The sequence below is a fragment of the Mus caroli genome, chromosome 12, assembly GCF_900094665.2.
Source record: "Mus caroli chromosome 12, CAROLI_EIJ_v1.1, whole genome shotgun sequence".
Taxonomy (NCBI): Eukaryota; Metazoa; Chordata; class Mammalia; order Rodentia; family Muridae; genus Mus; species Mus caroli.
This window is the reverse complement of record NC_034581.1, coordinates 28444268-28458658: the sequence shown is the minus strand read 5'-3', so window position 1 is coordinate 28458658 and position 14391 is coordinate 28444268. Positions and strand designations below refer to the sequence as shown.

Genomic DNA, 14391 nt, shown 5'->3' with positions numbered 1-14391 from the left:
CAGGGAACATCTCCTCTCAGGGAGCACCTCTCAGGGAGCATCTCCTCTCAGGGAGTATCTCCTCTCAGGAAGCACCTCCTCTCAGGGAGCATCTCCTCTCAGGGAGCACCTCTCAGGGAGCATCTCTCAGGGAGCATCTCCTCTCAGGGAGCACCTCTCAGGGAGCATCTCTCAGGGAGCATCTCCTCTCAGGGAGTATCTCCTCTCAAGAAGCACCTCCTCTCAGGGAGCATCTCCTCTCAGGGAGCACCTCTCAGGGAGCACCTCCTGTCCATACTTTTTCATCAGCACAGTTCATCTAGATTTACTCTTTCTAACGTGTATGCATACGTGCTAGGGATTGGTAACCACACTGACCAGGGACAAGCTGTTGAGTTAGTGTGAAGAAGAAGACAGCGCAGGATGCCAGAGATCTTTAGCTAGCTGTTTGCTCTGGAGGAGGTGGAATGGTGTGCTGTGATGGAGCAGTTGAAAGGCTTCCTTGGGTTAAGGCTGGAGCGGTAGCGACATCTTCATTATTTGAGGATGTTCTCTGACTACCTTTAGGAGGAGGTCATTGTCATAGCCCTACTGGTTTGTGCGCTGAATTCATTTCAAAGCTTTTATATTTTTTAACATGGCCTTTGTGGGAACCTTAGGTATGTGGCTATTTGAACTCTGAACTTCTGGAATTGGTCTGGGTTATTCGCTCTCCCAGACTGCATGGGTCTCTGCCTCTGCCCTTCCCTGTTGACCTCACGATGTCCTGCCTGCTCTGCGCAGCTTTGGAAGAGGGCTCTGTGTGGAGAAAGGCAGGGGCTGGATTTCTGTAGTTTGCACAGTGTCTCTTTCCCGAGAAGAGGGTATTTAAATCTGGAGAGAATTTGGAAATATTCTTCACTTGGCCTTTGTCCCTGTCTTGCCTCTGTGTGGTTTTATAAGGTTAGTCGTGTTGGGACTCCTGTAGCTGAAACTGTGCTTCCCTTCCTTGTTGTGTAAGAGAACAGTGTTGGCAATGTCCTCGTAAATTAAAAGAGAATCCTGTTCACTCCTAAGCAAAAAGTGATTTCTAGTTAGTTTTTTTGCATTCTATAGTGATATTTTAAAATGTCAGGTATATTTGGAGGTATTTGGTTTAATAAGTAGAACAAAATTTTTGTATGTGTTTTTAGTGATCATTCAAGTTGGAACGTTCTAGAAGCTAAGCACCCGTATTTGACCCTGTCCTACCTCCAGCGGCAATCCATGTGAGTAGGTTAGATGCACACCTGCTCTATGTCCCTCTTGCTGTGTCAGCAAAAAGAAAGCCATGGCCCTCAGATGCCCACCTCTCACACAGCCCACCTAAGGCCAAGATGTACTCTGAGGTACATGGTTTATAATCCATGTCTCTTAGGGCCAAGCAGTTAGGGTTTGAAGGCCCTCCAGTTGTGATCCTGCTCTGGCGCTCCCTGCTGGAGGCCAGTGCAAGGGCGTGTGGGACTGTAATGAGCATCTTGGAGACCCACCGGCTTTGCATAGGATTATGGAAAATAAATTGTATTTTCAGGACCAAGAATTAAACACATACAAAGTATATGTATTCTTTGCTAATTGGTGAAATATTTATGTTTTGGGGTCATTTACTTGCTTGTTTGCTGTTGAACTTTTAAAATTTTAGTTCTTTCTTGGTTCAAGGGTAAATTTTCCTTTATATAATTTTTGAAACAGGCATAAGTTAATTTATTCTGAACTGAGTATTTATTCTGTCAAAAATAATTAGTTTATGCATTTTAACTTACAATTTTCTTAATCTTTTATTTAGGCAGCTAACAGACAAAAAAAAGTTTCTATTTCTAAAGCAACAAAAAACGCAACTAATATGAAGACAGAGATGCTAATTGTTTTATGGATTCTAGTAGGGTTGGAGATATTTTACTCAGGGCATATGAACACTTTTCTGCAAAAAGCACATTTATCTAATGTAACTCTAGTACAAATGAAGTGGCCTTTTGTTTGTGTGTGGCGTGTGCACGTTTGTGTGTGTGTGTGTGTATGTGTGTGTGTGTGTGTGCGCATGTGACCACAGACCACAACCCAGTTCATATTTGTTTAGCTTGGAATGTCTCTTACAGCAACATGCTCAGAAATGAAGACAGTGTCCATGCCTTTTGAAAACCGGTCTCATTGCTTCCTGCTTTTGACTGATGGCTTCTATTTTGTGAACTATCTTGCTTTTCAGCCTTCTCTGAATTCTTCTTTCACCTATTTTTCTTCTAAGTTTGGTGAACTCTGGAAGCAATTGTATGGAAATATGAGTAGACCTAGTTCAGCCCTCCAGGCAGAGACTGCTGGCATGCCAGTGCCCATGTCCACCCATGTGGCGGGAATTAGGCAGAAGCAAACAGGCTTGCTCTGTGTACTTTTCAGCTTATCCACCAGTGTGTGTTAACTCAGCCAGGGTAACCTTGGGTACAGAGAGTAAAGTGTAGCCGTTTCTGTGGACAGAGTTACTTAGGCAGCTGTAGAAGGCTGGTCTCTCTCCTGGGAATGGAGGGACTTCTTCAGTTTACCTCAGGGGTGAGTGAGGACTTTTGCTCCTAAGGATACTCCACAATGGAGGAGGACTTGAGCCAGTTTAGTTCTGGTCTCCTGTGAGTCCAAGAGCTAAAGGGAGTTTAGTGTGTCTAGTGTGTCATAGTGTGTCAGTGATAGGCTCTGTTACACAAGCATAAGGATGCCCCTAGTGTGGCACAAGGCTCACAGTGTTTCTCGGGATGAGTTTTGGGAGAAAGCGCACGCACAAATAGCCTGGTGTTTTCTCTGGGAACTCTCTGAGGACTTACCTTTTCCAAAATGTAAGGTATTTCATATATTAAGTCACACCTGTCTCACAGGTAGACAGTGTGTTTCCTCTGTTTCTCTTTCTGTATTTTATATTACCTAAGTCACTTATCTCCTTTCTCTCCTTCCTCTTCTCCCCTCCCCTCCCTTCCTCTCCGAATTCTATGAATTTGTGTGTGTCACACACACACACACATGTATGTGCATCCACAGAATATTCATTGAACAAAGAACATCTGAAAATGGAAACCAAGACTGAGAAAACTCAATTTGTCACACATTGGACATCTTCATCTGTTAGTTTTGTGTGTGGTGTGTGTGTACTGAGGCCCGAGGATGGGCATGGTTGGAGTGTTTCTGATGCTCCAGCTCCCAATAATGAATGACCCAGAGACTTTCTATTATTTATGAAAACATAGGCATTATAGCTTAGGCTTGTTCCCAGCTAGCTACTGTAACTTAGTAACCCGTTTATATTAATCCATGTTTGCCACGTGGCCCGTTACTTCTCCTTCAGTCCCTGTACATCTGACTTTCCCTGTGTCTGGCTGGCAAATCCCGTGCCTTTCAATTCTTCCCACAGTTCCTGTCTCTGCCTGGATGTGTCTCCTTTCCTTTCCTGCCCTGCTATAGGTTGTCAGCTCTTTATGAAAACAATCAGACGGTGACAGAGAAGAGTTTATAAAAACACCTAGACAGGCAGTGGCTCAGAAAAAACAGCAGTACCAAAGTTCAGACAGTATTCAGGTCTCTGCTGGTAGAGAAATCAACATTTGAGCAATACAAAGAACCTTTACACAGTTCACAAGAAGATAATCCCAACAGATGGGCGTCCTCCAGTTCTCTCTGCCACATTCTTTTGAGGCAGGGTCTCTCACTGGGCCCAAACCTAGGCTTGTAACTAGCAAGCCCTAGTAAACTTCTGTTTCCAAAGTGCTAGGGGTTGGGGATTTGAACCAAAGTCCTCAGGCTTGTGCTGCAGCAGGCGTGCTTACACTGTGAGCCATCAATCCTCTTAGTCCCAGTGTTTATTTACTTTTGAGATTCTGTATTGCCGTTCACTTTTGTAGAGTTTAGAAATGGTAGTATTAGTTATAACAAGTATTAGTCCCTTGTCGTTGGTGAGAGTTTATAGTTGACAAGCACTGTCAAAAGATACAACTTGATAAAATCCACGGAAAGCTGAGCAGTACTTATTGTTCATATTTTGTAGGTTCATCAGGCTTCATGGAAGTGGCTTGTGGGGCTGCCACGGGCCAAGGGTCCCCTTTTCGTGTGTGCTTCCCCACCCCTTCCTTTCTAGCCGCACATGACTTCTGTGTGTATTTGCACTCCTGCCTTCCTCCTGCCTCACTTCCTGGCACAGCAACATGTCAGTTACATGTACAGAGAACATGTATGGCATTGCTTGGCTAGGTCACACTGACTTCAGGTCTTCTTCCCTTTGTTGCTAGCTAGATTAAAACTCTAGAGTAAGCGTGACGTCTTAATTCTCTATAAGTATATGTAGGAGACACTTGTGTTTCTTTTGACTCTTAGAGAGGGCATGGGGGATATGGATGTCTATTGGAGTGCTTTTGATGGTCAGGCATGGTATGTGCAGCCTTGACTACTGAAAGCCGCCTGCCCCGTTAACATCACTTGTCTTGTTTACTGACCATACTTAGGCCCCATTTATTGTCAAGCGGTGAGAATCATCATCATGTGGCTCTTACACGCTCACAGTTTGGAAGTAGATACAGTCTCTACAAAGACTGTCAAAGATAAACAAAGGAATGTAATTTGTGGTGCTTTAGTAGCTATGTGCTTTAGCATGTGAGGAAAAAATCTTAACATAGTTATAGATTTTCCCATCTGTGTGAAACTCTGATGAACATGAATGCCATGTGTGGAGTCTGGCCAAATGGATTGTTCTGGTTACCCACGTACCATATATGGCATGGCAGTAATGGGGTGGGTTGTTTTCTAAAGACATGTATGTTAAAAATTATAGACCTCCCCGCAGGACCATGCCCTCGAGTGCCAGTATCATGCCAAACTGTCTGGGCACCGGGCCTCTACCCCATCTCAGAGTGACATAGGGATGGAGTCAAGGGCCTGCCATAGGTGACACCCTAGAGCCACCTGCAGCTCACCCCTGCACACCCCTGGGTATGTATATCCACATGCTGTAGTTGGTTTTGTTATGTGAGAATATTCTGGAGATAAATTCTCTTTCTGCACGTGCACACACACACACACACACACCCCATAATAATCCGTTTTTCCTTCCCCAGCCTTGGGTCCCAGAATGATGATTCTGTGACTAAATATTTATTAATAAATGCCTGCCTGAGCTTTGGCTGGTTCCTTGACTAGCTCATACCTTATTTAACCCATTTAAACGATTCTGTCTAGCATGTGCTAGTTACCTCTCCTTCAGGCCTGGCCCTCTTCTTCCTTTGTGTCTCCTCAGCATCTCTCTGCTGTTTTACATCAGTCTCGCCACTCTGTCTCCCATCTCATCTCTTGTCTTGTCTCTGTGGCTCTCCCCATGGCTCTCTTTTATCTCTTACTATTTCCTAGAAACCCCTCTCTTCCTGCCAGTATTCCACCTTTTATTTCCTGCCTCAGCTCTTTAGCCACCAGGTTTTTCATTGACAGATGATGTTTATAAGAGATTCCCTCTACGCATGTAAAATTCCAGACGAAACAAAATACAAGAGAAAAGGAAATTTAATTCTTTGATTTATATTGTTGTTCTGCTGGGGAATTTTTAAAAAATTGTTATTATTGTGCGTGTGTGTGTGTGTGTAGGGAGTGTGCATATGTCACAGTATACATGTGGAAGTCAGGAAACAGCTCTATGATGTTGATTCTGTCTACCTTTGCATGGTCCTAGGAATGGAACTCAGATCTGCAGGCATGTGTGACAAGTTCCTTCACCCAGTGAGCAATATTGATAACACACTACCAGGGAAACATTGATACATAGTAAAGTTGCATGAAGTAGTCATGTGTGTATCTAAAACGCTATTAGGATCTAGGCTCACATAGTTGCAGATAGTGTCTTGCAGACTTGAATGTCCAACAGGGGGCTTGCAATGTGAAAGAGCTTAACATGCAAGTGCGAGGACCTGAGTTTGAATCCCTGAAAGGCACAGAGAGTCACAGAAACGAGAGTGGGCCTGCAATCTCAGTGCTCCTATGTGGAAATGGATAGCAGAGAACAGTTCGTAGAAGCCTATGGGTCAGCTAGCTTGGCATATGTAGAGAGGAGAAACAAAAACCAGTAATTCCAAGAGACTGTCTCAAACAGGGTGGAAAGTGAGTATGAAAAATGAAGGTTGTTCTCTGATTGACATACAGTGTGAGATGCATGCATGGATACACACACACATACACACACACACATCATAACAATAGGAGTCATACAGAACACAAGCTCTGGGATGCTTTCCTTCTTGTGCAGGAGTGTCCTGGAGGTTGACTGTCAGGGTTGTGCTCTGAATCAGTGTGACAACTGAAGTAGTTCCCACAAATTCAGAAAACAGATTCTGGGGTAAAGGAGTGTGGTAGGGTATGTGAATAGCATGTTCACGGCCCTTGGCTTTGATCCCTCCCCCAGAGGAAAAGATGTTCTAGTTGACAGGATCATGGTGGGAAATCTTCCTTAAGGAAAAACACAGAAGCATAAGGTCTCTGGAGAACACACTACAGCAGAGGCCACAGTGGCTTCATCTTCTGAAGAGGCTGGTGGGGGCGGGGCACCTGTGTTCTCTTCCAAGGCTGTGGCAGGCCTTTTACCTTCTTCACCTGCCCAAGTTCCCCATCTGCATTCTTGTGGTTGGATTCACCAGTGCTGTCTCAAGACATTGTCCTTGGAAGCCTTAGAGGGCGGCTCTTTTAAGAGTCCCTTCTTGTGCATGCTTTGGCAGCACATAAACTAAAATTGGAAGAGTCCCCTCTTAAGGATGCAAAAAGGGGGTTTAAAGTGTTCATGAAAACCATGGACATTGTGTGTGTGTGTGTGTGTGTGTGTGTACAGCTTACCTAGGTAAAGTTCTTTGTGTAAGTAATTTGTATCTGCTGAATTACTGTGGTGTATAAAATATAAATACATTTTGTATCTTGGACAATTTGGAAAATATAATTTGCTGCCATAGACTGATTGATTGTTTGAGACAAAGTCTCAATGTATGGCCATGGCTGATGTGAAACTCCTGAGGTAGACAAGATGGCTTTGAACTCAGAGATCTGCCTCTTTGGTGCTGAGATTAATGGCATTCACCGCCACTCCCAGCTTGTGTATTATCTTAGTAGGTGGGTTTTTGAGTTATTTTACAGTAAACGCTTTAGGATGGTGAAGATTGGCATGGGGAAAGCATTGACTTCTCACTGTGCAATTTCAGAACTCAGTAGTTCCTCCCTCTCGCCTTCCATTTCCTAGGACAGTGTTTTTTAGGTTTGTGTTTTCCAATTTTGCTGCAGGGTGTGTGTATGATCTACCTCAAGTTCATCACCTAAAAATCTCCTTTACTGTACTATTTCTTTATTAAGAACACAAATATAATGAGTCCAACTCAAAGCTTGAAGTTTCTGCCCCACAGAGCCTTTCCCCTAAAGCTTGTTCTCGCACTAACATATTCTTCATGAAACAACAGTGCTGAGAAGAGTGTGTCTCCTCCGTCACCACAGCATAGACAGCACTCCTCATTGCTACCTTAAACATCAAGTAGAGTGTTGTTAACACATCATTGTGAATACAAAACTCTTTGAATGGGCACGCTGGCCATACTTTCCTAAAGCCAGCCATTCATTCATTTACTCACCTCTCTTAAAAAAGGAAAAGTCAAAAAGAACACCAAACCTTTTCCATTTCTTGAGATACTGATGTCTGCAGATCCAAAAAGAAACCCAGAGCTGAGTAGAATCGGTGGGCAGATAGAGGAGCGTGGCGCAGACCATCCTGTAACGCAGCGCTCCGTGGGCTCAGTAGTGTGCTGTGGACAGCTTGCCGCTATTCAGTCTAAGACGGGCAAGGACCGACTATCCTTCACCTAAGCAGAGTTTATTTTCCGTGGACATATCCAGTTTCCTTTAGACAAGGCTGTTTATTTATATGTTGCTGTTCCCTTCTCTGCTAGTACTTCTTCAAACTCACCTCCAAAAGTAGATTGTGGAAGGACACATAGCTTAGCTGGCATTTGATATACTTGCTGCTTTGTTTTCTAGTGGCATTTATAGATTTGTTCTATTCCAGCTACGTGGAATCAACATACTTTGATGGAGAGTTTTTTATTTAAAGTCTTAAGTGGAAATTAATTTGATAGGTGAAACCCTGATTTTAAAAGGACTTTTACTTCCTTTATGGGTATTGACTGCTTTATTCCCGAGTATTTAATTTCATACAGTTTATATCTCTTATATTATTTATACATTTGAATTTATATTGAAATTTTGGGATTACTTAACTAATTGGGTGTCCTTTTGGTTTTGGGAAAATGAGATTTCAAAATCTAATCATTTTTTTTTCTGACTCTTTTCTTTTAGCTCCAGTTATAAACCGGTTCACAAGGCGTGCCTCGGGTAAGTCTGATTGTCCTGTGGACTTCCCTCACTAATGCTGGCATTTCAAAGATGATAGTTTTATTGAATGAAAATATACAAGGAATAATTTGTGGGGAGTAAATCTTTTTTTCCTAAGAAGAACCCCAGTGTGATATAAACATATATTAGGAATTATTTGAAAATTAATTAAGCCATGAGTAGTTGTGTTCAAGTCCCACTGTGACCCAGACTGATGCAGACTTCATCTCACTCTGTACATTTCTCCTTACTTTTGACAAAATGGCTACTTAGATGACTTCCTCATTTACCATTGACAGTTCAGAAGCAGTGATGTAACAGATGGACAAAAGAGACCCAGAGACAGTGAGGAATGGGTGTTTGTAATTGTCCTAGGAGACCCTTTAGAATGGGAGCAAGCCACTTGACATTTCAGTCTGTTTTATATTCTCTGGCACTCTGCTGTATGGCCAAGGGAGAGCCCTCTACCAAGTGCCTAAGTGAGGTGTGGTGTGGGCCCCTTGACCCGTGGAGGAGGAGGGGGTACAGTTAAAGGCGTTTCTATCCACACTACTTTCAGGAAAGGGAGTTGGGTGGGGAAATGGATCAGTGACTTTTCTAGAAAATTCACCCTGTGGGATATTGTCTCGGAAGAGAAGAGAAATGAAGTGTATTCCGTTTGCTTTAAGAGAGTTACTCTTCCTCTTATGTAGAGGTAGAATTATTTTACTAAAAAATAGAAGGTATTTCAGACACTACATTTTTGGAGTCAGATATTAGAAATTAGTTCTTTCTTTCATAAAATTGCCTAATCTCAACTGTGTTGTAATACTCAAAACTCTTTAAGGCTGATCTTTATTTTTAATTTGCCTGCAGTTATTGGAATAATTAATACTTGTTCACAATGACCAAGCCTGTAATGACAGAAACTAGGGAAGTGTACTGCATTTGGGGCGGTGGCTACCATTCTCGGCTGTCTGTGATCTCTGTGTATTTATTTATTCTAAACAATGAAAGCAAAAATGCAGCTTTTCATGCCTTCTGTGGGGTGGGGCTGTGTTTATGTCTGCACAGTGCAGAATTTTATCCAGAGCAGAGCTGACATGAAGCATGACTTTCAGAAGTGATAGACACCAGGGAGGAACAATTAGAACCTGTGTCGTGTGCCATTCCTTTGTGATGTGCGGTTCATCCCATAGAAACAGCTATGGCTCATGGAGCCATCTCCCTTCCTGCCCTGTGCTGTATGAAGTGAGACCTTTATTTATGAGTAAGTTCCATTAGTATTTGTTAGGAGATGTATTCATCAGTAATTGATGGCTTAGTATATAGATTAGTTTTCAAGCACCGTTCTTTTGCTTCTCCTCCCCTAAATTTATACCCATTGTATCTCATCAGGACCTGGCTGGAATTGTAGGGTATGGAGTGCTACAAAGAAATACAATTAAAATGTATTCATTCCCAGTATGACAGACAATTGGAAATGCGGGAGAAAGCAATAGGGAAAAAAAGGTCATTATAAAATAACAATATGTTTAAACGGGGTAAAACTGTCCTATTGTATGACGAACACCATTATGAGAATGACTCTTAATGTTGGTTTCAAGTACAGGAGACACTTTTCAAACTATCATGGCCAGTCTGCTCCTGTGCATCTTTAAATCTAAAGTCAAGAGAAGTGAAATTACATGTCTTAGGAAAAATGTTATATATGGAGAATAGGGATATATTTAATTATCTACATGTCTATCTTTATTAGCTTTCTTACAATTTTTATGAAAGTTTGTCTACATAGTTCCTGACTAAATGCCATAGGAAGAGTCTGAGAGACTTTGGAGGGTGGTTCTGCAGCTTTGTCGGTTTAAAGGCAGTTTAGTGGAGGAGCAAACCTTCAGCTCTCCATAAAATAGCATTTCATGGAAATAAAAAATAGATTTCTTGTTAAATATAGAAAATTGTGGGTAATTACTGAGATTGCTTAAGGAGTCTTTTTAGGTGGTGTTTAATTTCTGTAATATTTTCCTTTTAAAATTGAACTGTAAATTTTAAAGTTTTTTAAGAAGTAGACTCTATAGGGAAGAAAACCAGTTGGAAAATATCCAGAAGTCTTTGACTTTGTTTCTTTGAAAATAATAATTCAAAAAAGAAACACTATTAATTACAGAATAGGATAGAAACATTGCGACATCCAATGTGTGGGACTTGCTTGATCTATGGGTGCTTGGTCACAGCTGGCTAAATGAAAACGTAGTGAGATGAAATGCTTCTCATTTCCAGGCTCCTCAAAGCTTAGAGTTTGGAGCTTTTAGTATTTATATTGCATCTATTAAAAATAATTCTCAGATTTTGATAATTTAAATAAAAGGCTCCTTTTATAGTTTGTTGCTATGATTCATGAGGGTGAGAAGTATGTTTATTAAAATACTTAGCTTACACATTATTTAGGTTCATGCTCCTTTTTCTATATTCACTTTTATTTATATTGATGCATATGTGCATGTCTGGGGGAATACATGCCGTGTGTGAGGTGCCCTCAGAGGACTTCAGAGCCCTGGAACTGTAGTTAAAGAAGGTTGTGAGCCCTGAGGTGGGGCTGGGAATGGAACTCTGATCCTCTAGAAGAGGAGCCAATGCTCTTTCCTACTGAGCCATCCCTCCAGCCCCTGTTTTTATATTTTTTTTAGTAGCTCCATTTCTGATGACTTCTTGTGACAGTGTTGTGTATTTTCAGCATTTGCCCAGGGACCTGTCAGTTACTGGTTCTGTAAGTAAAAGGGCCAGTTGTAGTCCACATTGCTAATCAGAATTCTTACATTTTAAGACCTTAGTTTTCAGAATCCAGTTCACTCTTTAATACAGGGCTGTGGCAGTCTGACTAATGGGGATGGGTGAGGACCTTCTTAGCACAGAGTCTGGCCACACAGGATTGGATTGGTTGGGTAAGTTCTGCAGAGGTGAAGATGGTGGCCAGATGTCTTCTGCAAAACAGCTACATACATCTTGTGTCTTCCTCATGGAACTTATTTTAGAAACAGTACCTTATAGTCTTGTTATTAAAATTAAAGGTCTTTTGTTTGTTTTGTTTGTTTCATTGTGGGTTTTTAGTTTTAGTAAATACTTCTCCTTGTTTGTAATTTATTCTTATTTTATGTGCATTGCTGTTTATACCTGCCCGTATGTCTGTGTGAGAGGGTCAGATCTTGGAGTTACAAACAGTTGTGAGCTGCCATGTGGGTGCTGGGATTTGAACCTGGGACCCCTTGAGGAACATTCAGGGCTCCAAAGCGCTGAGCCATCTCTCCAGCACCTAGTAAACGCTTCTTTAAAAATACAAAGAAATGTCTTTCTTCCTTTTCTTCTCCCCTCCCCTCTTCCTCCTCCTCCCTCCTCCCCCCTTCTCCCCAGCCCTTTCATTAGGAGGCTAACAGTAATATTCAAGTTTGTCTAAGGGTTAAGTGGTTTCAATAAAACCATCAGCAGACTGTCTACCCTCTCCAAAATATTAGTGTGAGCCCTGCTCTGTGGAATGCTTTAAACCAATCAATAAACCCTCACAGCCTTGTGCCGTAGCCTATCAGGAAGGAAGTATTACCTGATACCCGTGTTAATCAGAGCATCTCATTCTTGTTGTTTGCACAATGCAGATTTCCAAATGGAACAGAGGTTTTCTGTGTGGTTTTGTGTGCTCTGTGCTGAGATTAAACTGGCCTTGCATTATGAGGGCAGGCTTCTTTTGTTGTTGTTGTTTTGTTTTTTTCTTATCATAAGATTTTATTTAGAAAAATATGTTTATAGAAAATTTCAAAGAATAACTGAATGAGCACGTTTACCCAGATTCCTTGATTGTTAATTCATCATTTTGACATATTTACACATTCTTCTTTCTTTATACACCCCCACACATATGCACACATAGTTTTGGCTTCTGAAATGAAGGAGCCCAGGCCAGCTTTGAGTTCATGACCTTCCCCTCTCCCTCTTTCCCTCAGGCTCCTTAGTGCTACCATACCCAATCACCCTTTTTATTTTTTATTGACCCGTTCATAAGTACTTGAGTGCATATTTTCTAAGATCAAGGGCATTCTTATAGGTAGTGTATTATTCCTATAATTAATGGTATATAAACTTGATACTCTTTATTCTACTGATGTGAGAGTCACACTTTTTCTATTGTCTAACTGAGGGCTCCCCCTCACTCCCATTAAACACTTTGTATCTTAGTACTACATTTAATTATTGTATTTTGGGTTTTCTTCTTTTTCGTAAATTGACTTTCTAGAATTTTGAAATTTGCTTTTTTTTGGAGTTTTAGAGGTTGATCCTGACATTGACCTGTTGTTAGCTACTGTGAGTTCATAGACACTGCAGCTGACTGACATAGTTGGTCTGCGAGACCCTTTGATGCCCATGGAGTTTTGGTGTTCATGTTTGGCATTGCTTTCAAGGTCTGCAGTAGAGCAGGCTTGCTCTCAGAAACACTTGTTTCATGTAACAGAAATGCACACACACATCCAGATAACAAACTTACAAACTTTCTTTTGTTGTAACTCTGTCTTTAATGCTTTACCACAAGTATTGAATTGTATAGCACAGTTTTAACAGAGGTAAATTTCATTATTTTTTTTCCCTAAAATTAGCATTAAGAAAAATTTAGAGCTGAAATTAAAGTTGGGTTTTTGGGGGGTAAATTGAAATTTTTTTATTGGAAAGCAAATATACAACTTGGAATGGATTTGAGGCAAATTGTGCCATAGCACATTTTCTTTAAGTGGCTAAACAAAGTCTAAAAAGCAAGTAATAGTAAAAGAAAATGTTTCTGGTACAATGCCAGCAGTACAAAAAGTAGTGTCTGAGTACCTGGATAAAAACCAGCTTTGTATTCGTGCAGCCTCTAAGTACATACTTTTGACTGTCCATAGTCTACACATAGTTATCCACACGTCAACAACATGCTGACAGTTCCTAACAGCTGCTTTAAAAAAGGCATAACCCGGATGTTCCCTCATTGGACCAACTCCATCTAAGGTTAGACTTGCAGAAGGGCTTGGATATATACAGAGTAAGCCACCTGCAACATGGTGCTTGATCAGTTTTCTAAAATAAGGGTAGGTCTCCTCTGCACTAACTCTCTGTAAAGAAACATGTTTTTGTCTGTTTCTTTGTTTTGTTTTCCTAATGCATTACAGACCAGTACTTTTGGAAAATAAGAAACTTCTATAGAAATATCAGAGAGCGACAGTGGCTTTTTATACTCCTATTTCTGGATTTTATTGTATTGTAGACTACCATAGCTTAGGTGACACAACCTTAGCATGACCTACAGGACATGCAAAAGTTCGCATAAAAAGGTTTCATAAAGGAAATTGTGAATTTAACCTTAAAAAGTTCATTATTCAGAAATCAAACATTTTATTTTACCAGACTGGCATTTTGCAAGCAGGCATTGCTGCAGGAATGAATGGAGCCCTTTGTAGTGGGTGGCACAAGGTAGCCGTGTTCCGGGTTGTGCCACACATGCTGTCACCTCTGTGTGGCACACATGACTGTTCTTGTTGGCAGTATGTCACAGGCTTCTCTAGACTGGCCTTGTACAGTGTACCCTACCCACATTTCTAGCCCCAGCATTGGCTGTTGACACTGCGGCGTGTGCACTCCTGCGGCTGTTACTGTCATGTGTCATCAACACAGGAATTTAATTATCATTGTTACCTTTTGCTTATTCCTACCTTCTAATATTCGAAGTTCGTCATTAATGAACACAGAAAAACTGTACTTCTGGATTAGGTCGAAATAAAGAAACTGCTGGGAGTTGTCTCTGAGGGTTCATGCATAGCTAGCTTGTGTGAAGCTCTGGGTTCCCTCTCCCCCAACTCTGCACAGAATGAACTATAGGAAATGAGAGTGGCACAGCAAACATGTCAGTCAAAGCGAGGCTTGGGATTTCTCTCTTCTTTCTTTCTTTCTTTCTTTCTTTCTTTCTTTCTTTCTTTCTTTCTTTCTTTCTTCCTTCCTTCCTTCCTTCCTTCCTTCCTTCCTTCCTTC

The 14391-nt window shown here is 41.4% G+C and overlaps 1 protein-coding gene across 1 annotated transcript in view; it reads left to right on the top strand.

Moving 5' to 3' along the window:
* Prkar2b (protein kinase cAMP-dependent type II regulatory subunit beta) overlaps positions 1–14391 on the top strand; it is a 100973-nt gene that overhangs the window by 21061 nt on the left and 65521 nt on the right. The window contains exon 2 of the mRNA XM_021178929.2: positions 8335–8370. Coding sequence (XP_021034588.1) covers positions 8335–8370 — 36 coding nt within the window. The remainder of the gene's footprint in view (positions 1–8334; positions 8371–14391) is intronic.